This window comes from Carcharodon carcharias, chromosome 4 (genome assembly GCF_017639515.1).
Source record: "Carcharodon carcharias isolate sCarCar2 chromosome 4, sCarCar2.pri, whole genome shotgun sequence".
In the NCBI taxonomy this organism is placed as follows: domain Eukaryota; kingdom Metazoa; phylum Chordata; class Chondrichthyes; order Lamniformes; family Lamnidae; genus Carcharodon; species Carcharodon carcharias.
Window position 1 is genome coordinate 135455234 of NC_054470.1, and position 19797 is coordinate 135475030.

Genomic DNA, 19797 nt, shown 5'->3' on the forward strand with positions numbered 1-19797 from the left:
GCAAACTGTGGTTGAACACAACACACTACAGAGTAAGTGACAAATGCAACCAATGGCTCTCTAGAACCCATCCGAACGTTAATATTCACTGAGTTACACAATCTCTTTAAACTCTGTCTTCTTCACAAGGGATTCCAATTCTGTACTTTCAAAGATCTAGTCTCGGAATTCCCTCAAAGCCGCTCTGACTCAGTCTGCATTAACAACTGTTCCCTTCCAGGGTTTGCTCCTCAGGACTTCTGCGCCCTGACTGCCTGGAGCCACTTCTCCCTCCGTCTGAACATAGTCACACAGGATTTCTTGAGCCTCAACTCTCGCCTGCACCAAGCGATCAATGGCTCCCAAAGTTTCTTCTAAGCTGAACACTCAGAAGCACGAACAAGAAAATGGCTACTGGGACTTCGTCTGAGCCTCAACTGCACGGAGTTACCAAATGGCTCCCAAGGCTAACAGCATCTCTTCAGCTGCATGGAACTAGTCACCTTCCTCTTCACCTGCTCATGACTAACTAACTGACTGGCTAAAACTGACTGACTCTTGAACTACTCTTCACTGAACATAAAACTATCATTGATTGTCATAAAACCCAGCTGGCTCACTCATGCCCTTTAGGGAAGGAAGTCTGCCATCCATGCCTGGTGTAGTGTGGTTAAATCTTAACTGCCCACAGAAATGGCAATTAAGAATAGGCAATAAATGCCAGACTTTATTCTTTCATGGGATGTGGGCATCGCTGGCAAGGCCAGCATTTGCTGCCCATTTCTAATTGCCCTTGAAATGAGTGGCTTGCTAGGCCATTTCAGAGGGCAATTAAGAGTCAGCCACATTACTGTGGGTTTGGAGTCACATGTAAACCTGACCAGGTAAGGATGAAAGATTTCCTTCCCTAAAGTGCATTAGAGAGCCAGATGGGCTTTTACAACAATCACTGATAGTTCTACGGTTATCATTACTTAGGCTAGTTTACAATTCCAGGATTATTGATGGGATTAGCATTAGCCTCAGCCTCTGGTTTATTACTCTTGTGACATTACTACTACACCAGCATCTTCTCTAAACAAATTAAATAACTCATGGGCCATATTAAGGGATAAACTAAAGAAATAGGATAAAGAAATAATGGATGTATGAGAAGAATTCTTCATTGCTGCTGTCAAATAAAGATGGTGGGCAAATCTCAATTGCAGTAACCTGCAGAGTGGAGTTGAAGCAGAGATCAGAAACACTTAGTGAATGGTGAAGCAGGCTTGAGGGGCCTTATAGTCCACTCCTGCTCTAACATAGTCCAGTTTGGTCTTCTGCTGATGAGTCCTAAGAACATAAAGTAAGAAATAGGCAGAGTAGGCCTTTCAGCCCCTCCAGCCTGCTCCTTCATTCTAAAAGATCATGGCTGATCTGATTGCAGCCTCTACTTCAACTTCACTTCCCTGCCTGCCCCCCATAACCCTAGTCTCCCTTGTAGATTGAAAATTTGCCTAATTTAGCTTTGAACATATTCACTGACCCAGTCTCTGCTGCTCGCTGGGGAAGAGAATTTCAATCACAAACAATCCTCAAAAGTAGAAATTCCTCATCAACCCCATCTTAAATTTGAGACCCCTTATTTTTAAACTCGGCTCCCTGGTTCTAGATTCCCCCATGAGGAAACATCCTCTCAGCATTCACCCTGCCAAGTTCCCTCAGAATCTTATGTTTCAATAAGATCATCTCTCATTCTTCTAAATTGCAATGTGTATAGGTTCAACCTGCTCAACCTTTCCCCCTAAGACAAACCCCTTCATCCAAGGAATCAAGCTAGTAAACCTTCTCTGAATTGTTTCCAATGTAAGTATGCCTATACTCCATTCCCCCTGTAATAAAGGCCTACATTTCATTAAACTTTCTAATTACTTGCTGTATCTGCATGCTGACTTTTTGTGATTCATGTACAAAAACACCCAGATCCTTCTGTATGCAGCATTCAGCAGTCGCTTTCTCCATTTAAATAATATTCCACTTTTCTACTCTTCCTGCCGAAGTTCACATTTTCCCCACAGTTTGACATGTCAAATTTATCACAACCATCTAGAGACTTTTGAGGTCACACCTGGAACACTGTATGCAGTTCTGATCTCTGTACCCAAGATTGACATTGTCGTCTTAGGAGGAATGCAACAAAAGGTTCACTTGAGAGGTTTGTCCAATGAGAAGAGATTGAGTAGATTAGAAGAATGAAAACTGATCTTTTTGAAACACAAAATTCATAAGTGGCATGGCAAGGTAGCTATTGTGATGCCACGTCCCCTGCTGGATAGTATGGAACTAGACATCAGTCTCAGAATTCGGAATCCATTTAGGACTGAGATGTGAAATTTCTTCACGCAAAGGCTTGTGAACTTTTGCAATTCACTACCTCAATGAACTGTGGATGTTCAGTCTTAAGAGTATATTCAAGACTGAGATCAGATTTTTGGATACCAAAGCGAATTAAAGGGTATAGGATAATGTGCAATTCTATGTGAAAAGTTTAACCAGATGGGCGTGCAACATTCTCCAACTGAGCAATGGTGATCTCTCAACAAGCTGCACAATGTTTGAACTTTAATCCCCAAGGTAAGACTGCAAGCTTGTTTAGGAGGCCATTTTTGTTCATGATTTTCTGAGTTCCCTTGGTGCATTAGTCCTTGTAGGTAAGCATACTCCGAGATATACTGGCTTTGGATCATATGCCAGCCAATCGCAATCCAAAAATATGTTGAGTCCTCAAAGAGTTAAGCATAATTAAGAAACAAGCATAGCCGCACTTTTTTAAACATATCGGGCTTAAATCTCAACTTCATACAGTTGCAGATAGCTTCTGTGCCCTGATTCAAACCCTCCTCAACCATGTTGAAGTCTCTAGGGGTTATCTAGGCAAATAGGGCAGCTTCTCTCACCACCCCACCCCCACTCTCCACCACCACCACACAAATTCTGGTCTTAAGCCTCCGACTGTGTTCCAACACCACACCCTTCCACTAAGCCTTGATCCCTCCATCCTTCATTAATGATTGCTGGTGACTCCTGGCTGCAGTCCTCTGCTGTTAGCTTTCGTGCCCAACAGCTGACTGGCCTGCTTGGCCAGCTGCTGGATGGGAAACAGAAGAGGACAACAATCATGATATTCTGCTGTTAATATTGTCTGAGGCTCCAGAACCCTGGGGTTTCCAGGATTCCCTTTCTACTACTGTTCTCTGCCACTTTCTCCCTGACTTCCCATAAACATCAATGCCAAAGCAACTCTTGAGGGCCAAAACCTTGAGGCTTTTGCTGTGTAATATTACATTGAGACTTGAAAAACTTGAATTTAAAACTTCAGAGTTAATTCTAACCTCCAGTGGGCTTCGAGTAAGGTGAGGGGCAGGTCGGTAGAGAAGGGGTCAAAGTTTATGGGGCTTAGGTAGTGGATGAAAAGAAGCTGCAGGACAGGAGTGAAGATTGGGCAGTTAGAGGCCACCAGAGTAAAACATCATGGGAAAGTTCATGAGCAAGCAGGCACATCACAAGGAAGGGCTTTCAGGGCATTCTCACAGGAGCAACGTGGAGAGTGGGGAAGGGTGCGGTGAGTTGAAAAAGGACAATGGAGTTCAAGGCTGGGGAGGCCCAAAGGGCCGCTTACTCCTTTACAAATAGCTGTTAAGCTTCCTTCCCCTGGTGGGTTGGCATATTCCCCACTAAGACCAGGGTTATAATTGCAACTGGGATCTCACTGACGTAGTGGGGCCTCCATTTTCCCTTTTTCATTGTTCATTCATAGAATGTGAATGCCGCTGGAAAAGTTAACACTTTTGTCCATCTCTAACTGCCCAAGAGAAGTTGGTGATGAGTTTCCAACTTCAGTCATTGCAGGTTCATATAGTGTAGGTACACCCATATGCTAGGGAGGGTGATGATGCACTTTCGTAGATTTAACAAGGTTGACATGCAGAAAATACACAATCCAAATACATCTTATAACTTGCAAACTCTGTAGAAATCTGCATCTTTTATATTTTAGAGATGTATCCTCTTTGCAGTTGTTACACATACACTGAATTATCAATTCAGGTATGATTTATTAATAGCCACTGCAATCCTGGGAGGTACAGCTGGTTACAACCTGGAAAAAAAACACTCGATTCTAAAGGAAAGATAACCTAATATTTCTTCCCCAAATAAAAGATGGATTTCAAAAAAAAAGCTTCCTACCTTACTGAGTGGTGTCCCGAAGTATAATCAGTTTTTCCATACACTTTTGTGTAATAACCATACTTTTGCAGGATTTTCATCCAGGTAGGGTAGTCATGGTTCAGGCACTTGTAATTATTCCAGGATTCCGTTATATGAATAAAGAGACCACTCCACAAGGCTTAAAAAATTAAAAAAACATGGTTCTCAATATAAAATCTTTATTAAATTGACCGTTATTAAAAGCTAGATGTTGAACAAAGCTATGGATGTAGGTTCAGCATACATAAAATGATTTACAAAGTCAGATCAGGTGTTCCAAACTATCTTAAATTTGTGTCCACTGATTATCGACCATCCTGCCAGCAGAAACAGTTTCTCCCTGTTTGTACTATCTATATAAAACCTTCATTATTTTGAACAGGTTCCTACAATGTGATGTCCACAAATGGACAATACACCAGGGGAGCATAACCAGGATACATAAAAAGTTAAGCATAACTCCTTTGCTTCTCTACTCTCAGCCTCTATTTAGAAAAGTCAGTAGTAAATAAAAGTAGGCCAATAGAAACAAGGTTCAGAGGTGCAGCATCGCACAAATGTCAATTTTATCCGCATGGCACTACTCTTCAAAAAGATTACGACAATTAATGCTTGGATTATATAGCCTCCTACTTCAAGATATAGCTTAACTCCTCCTCTTTCATTCCAGAAAGTTTCAACAACACAAGAAGCTCTACACCATCCAGTACAAAGCAGTACACTTGATTGGCACCCCATCCATCGCCTTCAACATCCACTTCCTCCGCTACTGACGTGCAGTGGCAGCAGTGTGTACCAACCATCTACAAGATCACTGCAGCAACTCACCAACACTCCTTCGATAGCACCTTCCAAACCCACAACCTCTACCACCTAGAAGGACAAGGGCAACAGATGCATGGGAACACCACCACCTGCAAGTTCCCCTCCAAGCCACACATCACCCTGACTTGGAACTATAATGCCGTTCCTTTACCTACACCACATGGGCTGCAGCAGTTTAAGGCAGTGGCTCACTGCCACCTTCTCAAACACAATTAGGGATGGGCAATAAAAATGCTCGCCGAGCCAATGACGTCCACATCCCATGAAAAGAATAATGAAAAAATGTTTGAGCAATACCAGTTGTTATTATCCCCATAGAGACTGATAACTTTAAAACATATATATTTGAATTTCCGGTGACTGACTGGAAGGATTATACAAGATTTCAAGTTTTAAGACTTTTACAGTAACAAAAACTAAAAGCAACATTTACTAAACACTATTTCAGTCGGCAACTAATAGTTTAAACTACAGAAAAGTTTCCCCATTTAACTTCCAAAATAAATGAAAATCCCTCTCCGCAGTTATACTTTACTGTGTCCCTTAATTGGACACTCCATTCTACAGGAACCAGTCCAAAGCTATTTTCAGCCCCCGATGGCTTGCTTCCCCCCCATCCCCACCCCCACCCCCTTTCCAACAGGATAGCTTCTAACCTCTGAATTGATTTTCACGTCAAGGGTTACTCTGGAGATTTCCCCCTCCAGCCAAATCTCAGTGAATCTTCCAGTCCTATTTAAATCCTCATGAATTTGGTCTCTTTAATCTATGCACAAGCTCTCACCTACATTTGCATGGTGTGCAACAAAGACTCCCCCTCCCTCACTCTCAGATTCTTGCAGACTGATTGTGTCCGAAGGGTTCAGGGATATCTTAATAAATCTGTAAGCCAATACACAATGGCCTGCTATGGGCTCTTCCTCTCTTAAAGCCCATTTCCATGGCAACATGAATCACATGCGCCTTGTATCCAGATAGAAATGCTATTTGCTGTCTTCCGGATCCTCTGGATTGTCGCAAAATAGCATCTGATTCACTAACGTACTTTGGGAAAGGAAATCTGCCATCCTCACCTGATCTGGCCTACATGTGACTCCAGACACACAGCAAGCCTTGCAAGCCATTCAGTTGTACCAGACCACTGCAGAAAATTTGAACATTAATTGCAGAGGTTCAAGAACCATCACCTTCTCCAGGGCAATTAAGGACGGACAATAAAAGCTAACTTTGTCTTCATTCCTTCATGGGGTATGAGCAAAGAAAAATCTAAGAACAGACTTTGGATCAATGAGATATGCTGAAAACAGAATACAAACTATACATATATTTGCTTTGTTTGTTTACTTATAATGTTTTAAAGCTCAACAATCACAACTACCTCCATGTAATGTATCTTATTTTTAAAAAATGAACAATCTTCATGACTAATTCCTTTGCAAGTAAATATGATTATGAAACACAAAAGCATATTACAGTTTTGTGATCATTTTGTAAACCAACAAATATAGCTTATAATACTTGATCTTTACAGCAACATCAAGCAGTATACGTTGTGTGACTATAGAAGATCTCACTAGCCTTTACTTTAACTGCCTTGTTGATGTCAACTGTGAACCTTAGATGACAAAATAACATCAAAGCAAAAGCAGTCCAAATGAATACAGAAATTGAACTGCAGTAGAGACATTTGTCCATTAACAAACTAAAAGCTCCTGGTTACCAATCCAATACCTAAAAAGTTAAATGCTGAAAACCAGGAAAAAAAAACCGTTAAATCAGTTTGATTACAAAGGTTATATATGTATCTTATTCCCCCATAGAATAACTGTTAGAGTTGAAGTATCAGGGGCATATTATCTGACCCTGACAAACCAAAAGCTTGCCAAATTGTCTTTAATTTATATACATGACTAACTTTCTCTATATACATTGTTAGCTTTCTATACTTCTGTATAAATTATTTCTTCTAGCGCACATCTCTTTTATTCTATTTCATTGACATGGGCCACAATAAATCAGATTAACATTTGCCTAAATCCATTTTTGATTCTGAACACATTTGACAAACAATTCAATAACAGTAAAATACAAAACATGCTAGCCAGAAAGCTAAATAGTGGAGCACGAAAGTGAATTGCCTTTCACTTCTCTCTCAGATATTCTGCCTTCCCAATTGCCGACCCCAACCCTTCAGTACGCCACAACTTTCCTGCTCTCTTGCCACCACCCAGCCTTGACTCTGTTAGATAAGCCTAGTTTCCTGCTGTGCCTTTCTTGGCACCCTGCGAACAAACTCAAGGCAATTGGCGCTGGCTCATTATGAGCAGCAACCCCAATTACCCCATTGCGTCTGCTGGGGGTTAACCTTGTCAATTTTCTTACCGTCTTTTCCATCCCTTCCATTGCTGATCCTGTGGTCTTTATCAGCGGATCAGCTCTCAACACCCTTCTATTCAACTCCCTCCAGAATGTCCATTCACTTGTGAACAAGGCTCTTGCCATTAATGATGTATTGTGGATGACTGTAGAAACATCGTGGCCTTAACAGAAACCCGGCTAAGGGATGACACCTTCCCTCAATGAAGCTTCCCCATATGGTCACATCTCCTGGTGCTTGCCCCATTGAGACTTTCATGGTGGCGGTGTGGTGCTTATTGCAAGATCACACTTTGACCTGACCACCACACACCACCCAGCACCCCCAAACCCCCACAATTCCTCTAGCACTTTAATTCCTCCTCCTTTGAGCATCTCACCTTGTTCCAACCCTCTCACCTCCCTTTCAAAATCATCAGGTGCAATAAAAATTTTAACTAGAGAGATATCCTCACTACTTTTCTCCCTTAGCCTCTGCACTGAATGACTTCCCTTCCTCAGGTGATTTCAATCTCTATCTCAACTCATATTTTGCCTTCTCTAAATTCACTGCCTTTTTATCACCCCTAAATCCCTCCCTCCATGCAAACTTGCTAATCCATATTCACACCACCCACATGACCTTGGCATCTCACATGATCTCACCACCCATAGTTTCAATCATTGGTAAGGCAATCTCTGATCACTTCCTTATTTTGCTTACCACCTATATCCCTCTTCAATGCCCCAACTCTACCTCCGCCTGTATCTATCTCTGGAAAAATGAATTCCCCAATTAATTTACAACTGTATTTTCAAAGCCACAATTATCTAGCCTTTGGTCCTCCATTCAGCACAGCATTTCTGCAGCTACCAATTTATTCAACTGCACCTTTGCCTCTACCTTTGTTCTAGATCCCAATAAAACAAATATTCTCGAATACCTTGGCCGTCCTTCATGTGCAACCCTCATCTTGGCTCACCTAAACCAAAGGATGTGGATGTGAAAGGATATGGCACACAACTGGTTTAGCCATCAACCATTAATGCCAGATCTGGCTAGAGCGCTTGAAATACTTCCTGGTCCTAATGTCACCTGTTCAAACATCCTGAAATGCAAAGATAATCACTGACGTCTTTTCTCAACTGCATACACTCTTCCTAAATCTCTCTCCCCCATGTAGCCTCCACCCTTAGCACTCAGTGACAAAGAAGTTCATGAGTCCCCAAGAAATAGACCATCCACCAGTTGCCTCTGCCACTTCCCTCCCTTCCACTAATCCATCTGACCAAACTTCCTTTAAATGTTTCCTCTTGCCCTAGTCCTGGCCTCACACCTTTCTCTCCTATCTGCCTTCATGCCCTCTCTAAGCTCATCTTGTCCTTGAGACCCACCTCCTGTAGCCTTGATCCTATTCCCTCTAAGCTACTGATCACCCAACTTCCCCTCCTGTTAGCCAATATTGTAAATAGTGGAGCAGGAAAATGAATTGCCTTTCACTTCTCTCTCAGATATTCTGCCTTCCCAATTGCCGACCCCAACCCTTCAGTATGCCTCAAATTTCCTGCTCTCTTGCCACCACCCAGCCTTGACTCTGTTAGATAAGCCTAGTTTCCTGCTGTGCCTTTCTTGGCATCCTGCGAACAAGCTCAAGGCAATTGGCGCTGGCTCATTATACTGGCCCTCTTCAGGGGTTGTCCCACTCTCTTAAGTCTGCTGTCATTACTCTATTCAACCCTTGGCCCCCTCCTAGTCTCATGGTAGCAAAACTACCATCCTATCTCCTAAGATGTCAAATGTGTTGTTGCCTCCCAAGTCCATCATCATCTTTCCTGAAACTCAATGTTGAATCTTTCCAATCAATCCCTACCACACTACTGAAACGACTTTTCTCTAAAGTAACAAATTACATCCTATGTGACTATGGTAAACCTTCCCGCCTCATCCTTACCAACCTGCCTGTAGCTTTGACATAATTGACTGCACAAACCTCTTCCAGTGCATTCCCACTGTCATCCAGCTGGACGGGACTGCTTTCATGTGGTTCCATACTTATTTGTGTCCAGAGAATTGCTTGCAATGGCTTCTCTTCCTGCTCCCTCACCATTCCTCTAGTGTCCTCCAAAGATCAATTATGGGCCCCCTCCTATTTCTCATCTACATGCTGTCCCTTGGTGACATCATCCGAAAACATGGCATTAGTTTTCATATGTATGCTGACAATACCCAAGTTTACCACACCACCACCACTTCGCTCAACTCCTCCATTGTTGCTAAATCAGAAGACTGCTCATCCGAGGCCCAGCACTGGGTGAGCAAAAATTTCCTCCAATTAGAAATTGGGGAAACCAAGGCCACTATTTTCGGTCCCCGCTCCAAACTCCATTCCCGAGCTACCGACTCCATCCTTCTCTCTGGCAACAGTCTGAGATTAAGCACAACCTCAGTGTCACATTTGATCCTGAAATGAGCTTCCGGCCTCATATTCGCGCCATCTCCTAGACCGCCTTTTTCCATCTCTGTATCATCTGACTTTGCCTTTGTTTCAGCTCATCTGTTCCTGAAGCCCTCATCCATGCCTTCATTACCTCTAGACTTGATTATTCCAATGCACTCCTGGGCTAGTCTCCCACATTCTATCCTGCATAAACTTCAGGTAATCCAAAACTCTGCTGCCCACGTATCAATTTACAGCAAGTCCTGTCCACCCACCACGCTTATGCTTGTTGACATACATTGGATTCCAATCAAGCAATGTCTTGATTTTGTAATTCTCATCCTTGATTTCACAGGCCTCTATGGTCTTACTCCTCCCTATCACTGTAATTTCCTCCAACCCCACAACCACTCCTCTAGTTCTGGCCTCTTGTCTATTCCCAATTATAATTACTTCTCCATTGGTGGCCATACTTTCCTTTGTCTAAGCCCCAAGCTTTGGAAGCGTCTTCCTACACCTCTCCCTCACTTTCTTCCTTTAAAACACTTGTTAAAACCTGCCACTTTGTTCACATTTTCGGTCATCTGACTCTTTACAGACAGGGGAGAGATGGTAGGATGATGCCCCCTTTTTTTTGTCCACCTCTCACCTACCCTCACCAAGATGTGTTTGTTTTAACCCGACTGCTGTGACATTCAAGAACAGACACAACAGATTTTCTAGGAAGCTTAAAAGCATAAAACGTTTCATTTCTCAACATCCAAATATAATCGCAGCAACATTCGTACTACTCGTTTACACAAAATACACAAAGGTGATTCCAAAAGAAATAGATGCACTTCGGGCTTTAAGAAACCAAAAAAGTCACTGACTTTTGAGATGGAAGCAAGAAACATTGAAGGCCACTGGGATCTTTTAATTTCACTGAACAAAACCGAGGTTGGAAGTTTCTGCCAATGAATTCACAGCGGCTTACCCCTTGAAATAGTAGGTTTCTGGCTTTCTTCCATTCAAAGTGGTAATTGAGCCCCTGTGGCAAAGATGTGGCTTGGTTCTGTAAATTTGCAGGTAAAAGAATAGCTCCACTTCTCTGCCTGTTAGGACTCTAGGCAAGTTCCTCTCCTTTACTGGGCAGGATCTCCTTCCTCTGTGGCCTCTTTGTCTCCCAAACTGGCTGCCCTTCTGGGTGCTCTCACAATGTGTTTCTCTTATCACAGCTGACTTCTGTCAGTTGACCATAATATCAGAGTTCTCATTGTCCACATAAATGGTCCCTGACAACAACAGCATTATCACCCAATGGAATTTGAATCTCAGCAATTTGTACCTTCTTCTGAGAGTGTGATTTTCTTCCATACGCTTTCTGTGGAATTTCATTCTGCAACCACTAAGTCTGGGGGGGGCATTGTACATCAGTTTCTTTAGACATTTAGACAATAGTAGCTGGAAATTCTATTGGAGAAATCAGTTACATTTTTAATGTCTCTTCAATTAATGTCTTGAAAAGGTAGTTTACATTTTAATGTCCTGTGCAGACAAGCAGGCTTCTTCCAGCCTTGGGCAGTTTTATGTATACTTGCAGACAAGGAGGGCGTTCACCTGACACCCCTAACTTCATCTTCTTGCAATGCAGATTCCCAGTTGACTGAGTTGAAGGCCTTCATCAGATTGATGAAAGCCATATAGAGAGCTTGGTTTTGTTGATGACAGTTCTCTTGCATCTCCTGAATGGTAAAAATCAGAACTGTCGTGCCTTGTGATGTTCTGAAAACGACTTCTGCAAGTGGGAGTGGATCAGGGTGACCAATTCTCAAGGAAAAATTAAAGATTAAGGGACACTTTGGCACGGGGGGCTGTATGGGCAGACTGGAGTGGGGGGGTGTGGGACTTGTGAGGACAGGGAGATGCTAGTGGAACCTGAGAAAGTTAGTGGTATTTACATGCATGAACTTTACATGTCTGAAACACATGAAAAGCAGCATCCCAGCAAGTTAGAGCCTGGGACATGGGACAGTAGGTTTGATTATGGGATGAACCTCAGTCTGGGATGGTTGGTCACTCTGGAGTGGGCGGCCCAGTAATACTCTGGCAAGGATCTTGCCTACAGTGGCGAGTACAGCTATGCCTCAGTAGCTGTCACATTCAGCCCTGTTTCCCTTCTTGAAGATTGGGACAATTTTGGCATCCTTAGATCTTCTGGGTGTCTTGCTTCATGCCAGATTTTCTGGGAAAGAATAGGCTGTGCACAACTAAATCCCCAACAAGCTTATACACTTCATCTGGGATACCATCCGGTATCAACAAGGCAGCCTTGTTGCTTTTGGCTTGTGCAATGGCTCAGCAAATTTCGTCCAGGATCAGAGGTTTGGAAAGGGTAAATGCTGGTAGACAGAATCAAGAGCACTGTTCAAGACCATTGAGTCATGGTTGAAAAGAGTCTCAACGGCTGCAAAATCTGAGTGGCATATCACCGACACCCAAGAAAGCTCAAGACATACCACCAGCGCTGCCTATGGCAGGTCCTATGCATCAGAATGCTGAACGATCATCTTCTGAAGTGCATTCCCTACTTCCAGCATCACAAGGCAGCCAGCGGAAGCATTTCAAAGATACCCTGAAAGCCTACTTACAGATGATTAGCCTTGACTGCAACAGCTGGGGAGAGGGTGTACTGGGCTACCCACGATGGCGAGTCCTGCTTCACCAAGGTGTAGCTGGATTTGAAACAGGGCAGACAACAAAGGGGGGGAAGATGGGAGAGCAAGGGGAAAGCTCAAGAAGGCATGCAACATCTTATCAATGAATCGTTCCCTCTCTTTTAAAGATAATACAGGTTGTCCATTCAATGTTGTTTTAGAAAATTAGTGTCCATTTTTCTATAAATTCGTGGGTAGAACTACATGGACATGACAGACCTAATAGCTCCTTTGTACTTTGTTTCATAATGGTCCTGTGAAGCACCTTGGGACACTGTTACATTAAAGCTGTTATATAGATATAAATTGTTGTTGATGAACCATAATTCAAAGACAGTAAGCACTGAATGATCATTTTACTGCAGACCATCTAAATTAAATATTTAATTGGCTGTCACTAGGTCAGTGCTTCAGCCAGTCTGGTCCTCATATGGTATGAATAAAACTTGCAGGAAGTGTCCATTCATTGTAATCAATGAATGTAGTCCATACATGCAGAAATCACTCCAACGAGATGGACAGAACATACAACTATTTTTGACGAATCTATCTTCTTTAGTCTGTAATCCCAAGGCATATACTTCAAAATATACCACGAGCTACCATAACAAAACAAATTTGGTGAATTTGAAAAATCACAAATGTAACACTGCTATTCAAGGAGGGAGACAGGAAGCAGGAAACTATAGGTCAGTTAACCTAACATTTGTCATAGGGAAAATGCTAGAATCCATTTTTAAGGAGGTAATAGCAGGACATTTAGAAAATAATAATGCAGTGTCAATGTGGTTTTGTGAAAGGGAAAGCATGTTTCACTAATTCATTAGAGTTCTTTGAAATAACAAGCAAGGCAGCTAAAAGGGAACCTGTAGATGTGGTGTACTTGGATTTACAAAAAGGCATTTGATAAGGTACCACATCAAAGGTTACCACACAAAAAAAGAGCTCATGATTTTGGAGAGGGGGAGGGGGGGTAACATATTAGCTAACCAGTCCTTTATCCATGCTAACAGGAAACAGAATGCAAGGATAAATAGGTCATTTTCAGGTTGGCAAGCTGTAACTGGTGGAGTGCCATAGGGATCAGTGCTGGGGCCACAACTACCTACAATCTATATCAATCACTTGGATGAAGGGACTAAATGTATGGCAGCTAAATTTGCTGATGACACAAAGGGAGGTAAGAAAGTATGTTAAGAGGACAAAGAGTCTGCAATGGCATTTAGATAGATTAAGTGGGTGGGCAAAAACTTTGGTAGATGAAGTATTATGTGGGAAAATGTGAACTTGTCCACTTTGACAGGAAGAAAAGAAAAGCAGTATATTATTTTAAATGGAGAGAGATGGCAGAACTCTACAGTATGAAGGGATCTGGGTGTCTTGGTACATGAATCACGAAAAGTTAGTGCGCAGGCACAGCAAGTGATTAGAAAGGTAAATGGAAATGTTGGCATTTATTGCAAGGGGAATAGAGTATAAAAGTAGGGAAGTGTTGCCACAATTATACACATCTGGAGTATTGTGTACAGTTTAAGTTTGCTTACTTATGGAAAGATATAACTGCATTTGAAGCAGTTCAGAGAAGGTTCACTAGACTGATTCCTGGAACTTAAGCAGAAAGGTTGAGCAGGTTGGCCCTATACCCATTGGAGCTTAGAAGAACGAGAGACGTTCTTATTGAAACGGATACGATTCTGAGAGGACTTGACAGGGTGGATGCTGAAAGGATGTTTTCCCTTATGGGATAGACTAGAACTTGAAACACTAAAAATAAGGAATTCCCCATTTAAGATGGAGATGAGATTTTTTTTCCCCTTTGAGCTTTGTTAGTCTGTGAAATTTTCTTCCCCAGAGAGCAGTGGGGGTTAGAGTCAGCGAATATACTCAAGGCTGAGTTAAGATAGATTTTTGATTGACAAGGAAGTCAAAAGGTTATGGGGGACAGACAGGTAGGTGGGGCCACAATCAGATCAGCTATGATCTTATCGAACGGCAGACTAGGCTCAGGGGACCAAATGGCTTACTTCTGCTCCAAATGCTTGTGCTCTTGACACTTGTATAAAAGCAAATAAGAGCTTTAAGAACAAAAACAGAATTACCTGGAAAAACACAGTAGGTCTGGCAGCATCGGCGGAGAAGAAAAGAGTTGACGTTTCGAGTCCTCATGACCCTTCGACAGAACTTGAGTTCGAGTCCAAGAAAGAGTTGAAATATAAGCTGGTTTAAGGTGTGTGTGTGGGGGGGCGGAGAGATAGAGAGAGAGGTGGAGGGGGGTGGTGTGGTTGTAGGGACAAACAAGCAGTGATAGAAGCAGATCATCAAAAGATGTCAACGACAATAGTACAATAGAACACATAGGTGTTAAAGTTAAAGTTGGTGATATTATCTAAACGAATGTGCTAATTAAGAATGGATGGTAGGGCATCTATCATCCATTCTTAATTAGCACATTCGTTTAGATAATATCACCAACTTTAACTTTAACACCTATGTGTTCTATTGTCGTTGACATCTTTTGATGATCTGCTTCTATCACTGCTTGTTTGTCCCTACAACCACACCCCCCCCTCCACCTCTCTCTCTATCTCTCCGCCCCCCACACACACACTTTAAACCAGCTTATATTTCAACTCTTTCTTGGACTCGAACTCAAGTTCGGTCGAAGGGTCATGAGGACTCAAAACGTCAACTCTTTTCTTCTCCGCCGATGCTGCCAGACCTGCTGAGTTTTTCCAGGTAATTCTGTTTTTGTTTTGGATTTCCAGCATCCGCAGTTTTTTTGTTTTTATATAAGAGCTTTAAGAATCTACTTTGATGTGAATTAAGTGGGGTCTTTATGGGAGACTCAGTAAACAATGCCAAAACCCTTTGGGAGTAATTTTGATTTTCAGTGATAATTCAGTGAGATTGAGTCAGCTGGCCATTTTATATGTCTCCAGATTTTCAATGAAAATGGAAATGGTAAAATTGCTGGAACTCAGCAGGTCTGACGGCATCTGTGGAGAGAAAGAGTTTACGTTTCAAGTCCAGATGACTCTTCTTCAGAACTAAAGAGAAGTAGAAATGTGGTGAAATATATACTGTATAAGGGCGTGGGACAGATGAAGCTGGATAGAAGGCCAGTGATAGGTGGAGGCAAAGGAGAGAAGTTGGAAGGAGAGATTTAGTTCTGAAGAACCACCTGGACTCGAAACGCTAACTCTTTCTCTCCACAGATGCTGTCAGGCCTGCTGAGTTTTTCCAGCAATTTTTCTTTTTGTCTTTGATTTAAAGGTTTGGTGACCCCTCTTAATAAGCTCTTTAGCTTGGCTATGATGTGTGTGTGATTGCACTGCTGCAAAGCACCTTGGGATATTTTGCTATGTTAAAGGCACTATAGAAATACAATTAAAAATAATTGTTCGATTCAATGAAATCAACATTAACACATTCATCTAAGTGGTCTTAAAGTCTAATAGCTTATGAAGTTGCTTGAGATTTGATAATGTTACTATTTTCTTTCTCCAAGATAATTCAGCTTGTTAAGTTTGTGTTTATAGGTGCTACAAAAGTTCTACAAAAGAGAAAGCATAAAAGAGCATTTAATCATCCAAGATACAATAACTGAACAAGGAGGACAGGGCAGACCAGAAGCTAGATGTACACAAGGCAGCAAAGGGAAAGTTAGTAACTTAACACTGACACGTAGCCAGGACAAAATTGCGACATATCTGTAAACATGTAAAAACTATTCCAGCATTGCCCCTAAGTGATTGCTTAAGAAAAACGGCCACTGATAAATAAACCTGTGGTATGAGATACACATGTGGAGATTTTTTTTTTTAAAATGTGTTCAATTCACTATGGGTCAACAGCCTTAAAATAAAGCTATTCATGTTCACTGAGAAATTATTGCAACAGAAACTTCCTGTTTAATACATCATCGTTTTTTTAAACAAGAAGCCTAGTGTTTTATGCTATTTCTAGTACTGGCAGGTTTACATCGACTGCAGTAGTTCAAGAAGGCAGCTCCTCATCACCTTCTCAAGGGCAATTCGGGATGGGCAATAAATGCTGGCCTAGCCAGTGACACCCATATCCTATGAATGAAAGAAACAAACCACTGGAAACACTGGCTAGGCAACCTTGAACCTTATATCATCCCTCCACTTTTAGTTCTACTGGGCATACATGGGTCAAAAAATCTGCAGAACCTCCAACATATGCCACCATAATTTCAGTGGGAGTGTACCAAAGGTTGCAAGGAAGTCCAGTACATAGATATGTCGAGTCCTGGTTTTAGATTGAAAATCCTGGAAAGGCTTGTTGAGAATCAAACCTCAGTCCATCCAAATCAAAACTATTAGCATAGAGGTAGGTTTAGGGATAAGAAATCCCTACATTGTTCCTCTGAGGTGGGAATGTCCAATGTAGGCCAGTGCTTCCCAAATTATTTTCTAATGTGACCCCATTTTAGCACTTGAAAATTAACATGATCCCAGATGCCAGCAAAAACAAAACACCAATAAAGCAATATAGTAACATTTAGTATATAATTAATATTCACGTATTATAGAGCAACATATAACAATGTCATATAAACATGAAAATCTGTCTTTAAAGTACTTGTAAAAATATTATTTTAAGTACTCATGTAGGTTTCAGCCAAGCTCTTCATATTCCACACACATTGTAAATCACTCTTTCCACACACAGACCCTCTCCTATCACACTTACAGAAACACACCAGCCTCTCTTCTCAACCCCATCCAATCACTCAGTATCCCATCTCCCCAAACATTCACTTTCTCAGCAGCCCCAATTCCCAAACCGCCTCCCCCTACTTGGTCACTCACTCAGCAGCTCCTCTTCTCTTCCCTCCTTTTGGTCTAGTTGCCAGTGCCTGTGAAGCAGAGTCACTGGCCTGGAGTAAGAAGAATGTACAACAGGCAGACAGGAGCAGAAACAAAGTTTGAAGATGCCACTCACCTTCCCCATGACGTCCCAGTTTGTCACTGCACCCCTGACAGAGTCAGTTTCTGCGCCAAACTGACACATAAATATCCCAGGCCCACACGGCACTCTCAGCTGTAAGAGTTTCAAGTTAAAGAGCGCTCACTGTCTGCCTGGTGCTGTTTGGTGGAATTGGTCCGTGGGTGCAGAGCTGTCCTGTCAGTGCCTCCAAACTGAGACTTCTCCTCTCCACAGTCACCATTGCTGCTTGGAGAAGGGGCAGCTCATGACCCCAAATGTGACCCCATCCAGGGATGCAACCCAAATTTGGGAACCATTGGTGTAGGCAGAGGCACATCTGGTGATACCACTGAAGAAAAAGTGAATGTGTGACTATATATAATTTATTTCAAGGGGTGGTGTGTAAGGGAAAGAAGGAAGTCACAATAACCCCTTCCTGTAGCCAGCAACTTCCACCATAAATTGTGAACTTTGGCCAGGTCAACAGCAGAAATCCAAAGCAGAACATTTTAAATAAGGCTCAACCACCTGAAATGTCAACTTCGTTTCCCTCCTGGATGCTGCCAGACACGCAGAGTATTTCCAGCATTTTGTTTTTATTACAGGATACATAGTTTATCATATGCTTCCACTTTTCTTCAATTGTATAGGTTTCCCACATTACACCTTGCTTGGCAGCTAACTTGCTGGAAAGCCTCAATCTGTTGCTGTCGTGCAGAAAACAGGAACATTGATACCTATGTGATCTTCTTTTCAGATTTCTTTTGAGATAGTGGCTGATTTATTATCTGACTGCCACCCCCACCATGACGCAAATGTGGTTTGTAAATTGTTAACTGAGAACTTAAGTGCACGGATCAATATGTTCTCAATATGGTGCACACCACATTCATACATAGTGTGTATAGCTACATTAGGTTCAGAATAACCAGGAATTTTTTGTAAAATTATTTTTTTTAAAACATACCTGCTCGAGAAGGGCAGCAGATTGGAGAGTTGCTGTAGGCATTAAGAAAAACAGCACCTTTCTCTTTCATAAAGTTTATGCTGGAAAGCTTAATTGTCTGGTTCTGTGGTCCAAATGTCAATCTTCCATCCTAAAAAAAGATAGAAAAATATTAGAAAACATATTGTTATCAAGTTATTATAATTTTAATAACACTTCCAATCCTCTTATAAGATGTTGCATATTTTTAGAATTCAAAAATAATTATATTCCAATTAGAGAATTAATGTTGCAATTATGTCAAACAGTTGCTTGGTAGTACAGAACTTGAACACTGCTGAAAAGAGAAACATGTTGAAATTTTTCACCTTGCATTCATCAAAACAAATGCAAGAATGCCCAATTTCAAATGATCATAATTTCTACTACAGGAGAAAAAGGTTGGCACGTCAGTTCTGATGGGCCAAGGCATTGCCATGGAGAAAGAATGGAAAACTATAGGTTCCCCAAGCTTCCAGATAATTGAAAAAAAGTGCAGGCTTGAGCATATTCCTTTTGTTTTCAGGGAATGGGTCCCCATATATGAATGTATGTCATTTCTAGCAAGCGTAAATGAGTCACATTACAAGCGCAACTGATTATCTTAGGTTTGTTGTCTGTGTGGTTATTAACAAATTCAGAATTGTTCAGCAAGTGCTGTGCAATCGTGGAATCATCATCTAACAGCAAGCTCGAGACAGAAATAGGAGCACATCAAAGCTACCCTGCAGGAAAATCATTATCCTGATCAGATCATTGTTCACTGTATATTGCGCAAATTCACAAATGGGCCCAAAGCTGCCAACCTTTGCACCTGAAAATTGCCAGGTCTCCTACAAAGTACTCTAGAAAAGGTTAGATATCTGAAAAATTTGAACAGGTTAAGTAAGTCGTTTCACACCATTACTATGCAATGGTGATGGAATCATGGGCATCCTATAGTTCACTATTGCTTTCTCCATGGCAATGCTTCAACCAGAGTTGACTTGCCAACCAATCAGCTCCCTTTTCTCCTGTAGTATTAATTGTTCTGATTGCCAAATTTTGAACATTCATGCCAAATTTTGAACATACGTTCATTTGTCCTGATGAGTGCAAGACAAAAAGCTTTAGCAATATGTCTCACTTTTCAGCAATTATGTCAAATTTTAAGCCTTAAATGTGTTATTTTCCATACAGGATTATCAAATAAATAACCAGGTAATCTGGCTTTAGATTGTGATGGCTATTGTGATATTCGCTTTGAGAGAGAATATGCTGATGACTAATTAGCCAGGATGCATTCTATGTGATCAACAGATTGTGCAGAGAAGCTTTC

At 41.7% G+C, this 19797-nt stretch overlaps 1 protein-coding gene across 2 annotated transcripts in view; it reads right to left on the reverse strand.

Annotated features, from left to right (window-relative positions):
* arsk (arylsulfatase family, member K) overlaps positions 1–19797 on the reverse strand; it is a 90847-nt gene that overhangs the window by 64599 nt on the left and 6451 nt on the right. For both annotated transcript variants that reach the window (XM_041186824.1, XM_041186823.1), the window contains exons 2-3: positions 18462–18591; positions 4207–4366 (exon numbers count right to left, since the gene is read on the reverse strand). In XM_041186824.1, coding sequence (XP_041042758.1) covers positions 4207–4366; positions 18462–18591 — 290 coding nt within the window. The remainder of the gene's footprint in view (positions 1–4206; positions 4367–18461; positions 18592–19797) is intronic.